The sequence below is a fragment of the Pundamilia nyererei genome, unplaced genomic scaffold (genome assembly GCF_000239375.1).
Source record: "Pundamilia nyererei isolate P.nyererei 1_Seehausen unplaced genomic scaffold, PunNye1.0 scaffold06240, whole genome shotgun sequence".
NCBI classification, from domain to species: domain Eukaryota; kingdom Metazoa; phylum Chordata; class Actinopteri; order Cichliformes; family Cichlidae; genus Pundamilia; species Pundamilia nyererei.
Genome location: NW_005193641.1, coordinates 1 through 1,198, shown reverse-complemented (window position 1 = coordinate 1,198; position 1,198 = coordinate 1). Strand labels below are relative to the sequence as shown.

General features: G+C 37.8%; 1 protein-coding gene across 1 annotated transcript; it reads right to left on the bottom strand.

Moving 5' to 3' along the window:
* Positions 1–6: 6 nt before the first annotated feature.
* Positions 7–1,149, bottom strand: LOC102204292 (interferon-induced GTP-binding protein Mx-like; the record flags this gene model as incomplete). The annotated part of the gene is made up of 6 exons (XM_005755984.1): positions 7–45; positions 129–205; positions 312–470; positions 631–772; positions 856–978; positions 1,071–1,149. Coding segments are annotated over 6 exons (619 nt in total), but the record flags the coding sequence as incomplete, so codon positions are not given.
* Between the last annotated feature and the right edge of the window lie 49 nt (positions 1,150–1,198).

The window sequence follows — 1,198 nt, the reverse complement described above, 5'->3', positions numbered from 1 at the left end:
CTTTGCTTCCTCTTCCCTTTCATTCCTGATGGTTTCAATGTTCATCTAAATCACACAAAAAATGTCAATAAATATTCATTAGCGTTTAGTAATATGTGCACAGCAATACATTATAAAGAAGACGATACCTTCGCAGTATTGATGAGGTTTGGAAAGCCCACAAAGCTGTTTTGTGCCAGTTCAAACAGCTCTTGCCTCACAACCTCTAAAAGCAATAAAACGATAATAAGTTAGTCAAATGTACCAAATGAAAGATTACCTGCAAAGTAAGATTCGAGTATTATGGAAAAAACAAACAAAAAAAAACATGCCTGACACTTCCTTGAGTTTCTGGATAGCAGGCTCCTCCAGCTGTTTGATCTGCTTCTGGATTATGGACTCAAAAGTACTGTAGCTCACAAACAATGGCAGTTCTCTTCCACGGTACGTGCGCTCAAACTGAGACTCTTCTCTCAGAATGTGCTCTTTGACTGCAGTGCAATGAAAGTTAAGTGAAGATGTAAAATATGTTTTTTTTAATGACAGTAAAAAATTTTTACTTTAAATGTTAGAGTTACTTTATGTAGTAGCTTGTAAGCAACAGAGGGAATCTTAAAAACTGATGAATGAAAAAGTGGTTAATTCACTTACATGATGATCCAGAGTCTTTTATGATTTTCTCCCATGCTTCAAACTTATTTCTGAGTGTGAAAAAGATGCTGGAGTTGTATCCACATTTTAATTCTTCACCTTTGGTCAGACTGATAGCATCCTGTGTGAATGCTAACACAAGCTAAGATAGAACAGATTCAATTAAATGAACAGGATGTGTGTTTTCCAGGAGCTCGTATTCATTTTTCTTACACTTCTACTCACATCACTGAGAAACTTTTGTCTCTTAGTTGCATCAGATGGGGGTCCAGTCCTTAATTTTTTTAGGTTTTCCTGAGTCTGTTCCAGTTTCTTCTGTGTCTGCTCATCAAGCCGTGGCAGAGATTTCTACAAATCACATGGACAAATCACATCAAAGTTGGAGTGGGTTAAAGCTCTCCCCAGTGACCTACAAAGGTAAAACAGTAATAGGTATTCACCTGAATATGATGCACCAGTTCAAGAGTGAGTTTTTCTGCCAGTTTAGGAACAGTGGCCTGGCCCTCATCAAAGAGAGTCCTACAGCACAAGCAAAAGGTTAGAGTATAAGCAACACAGCCTAACACAC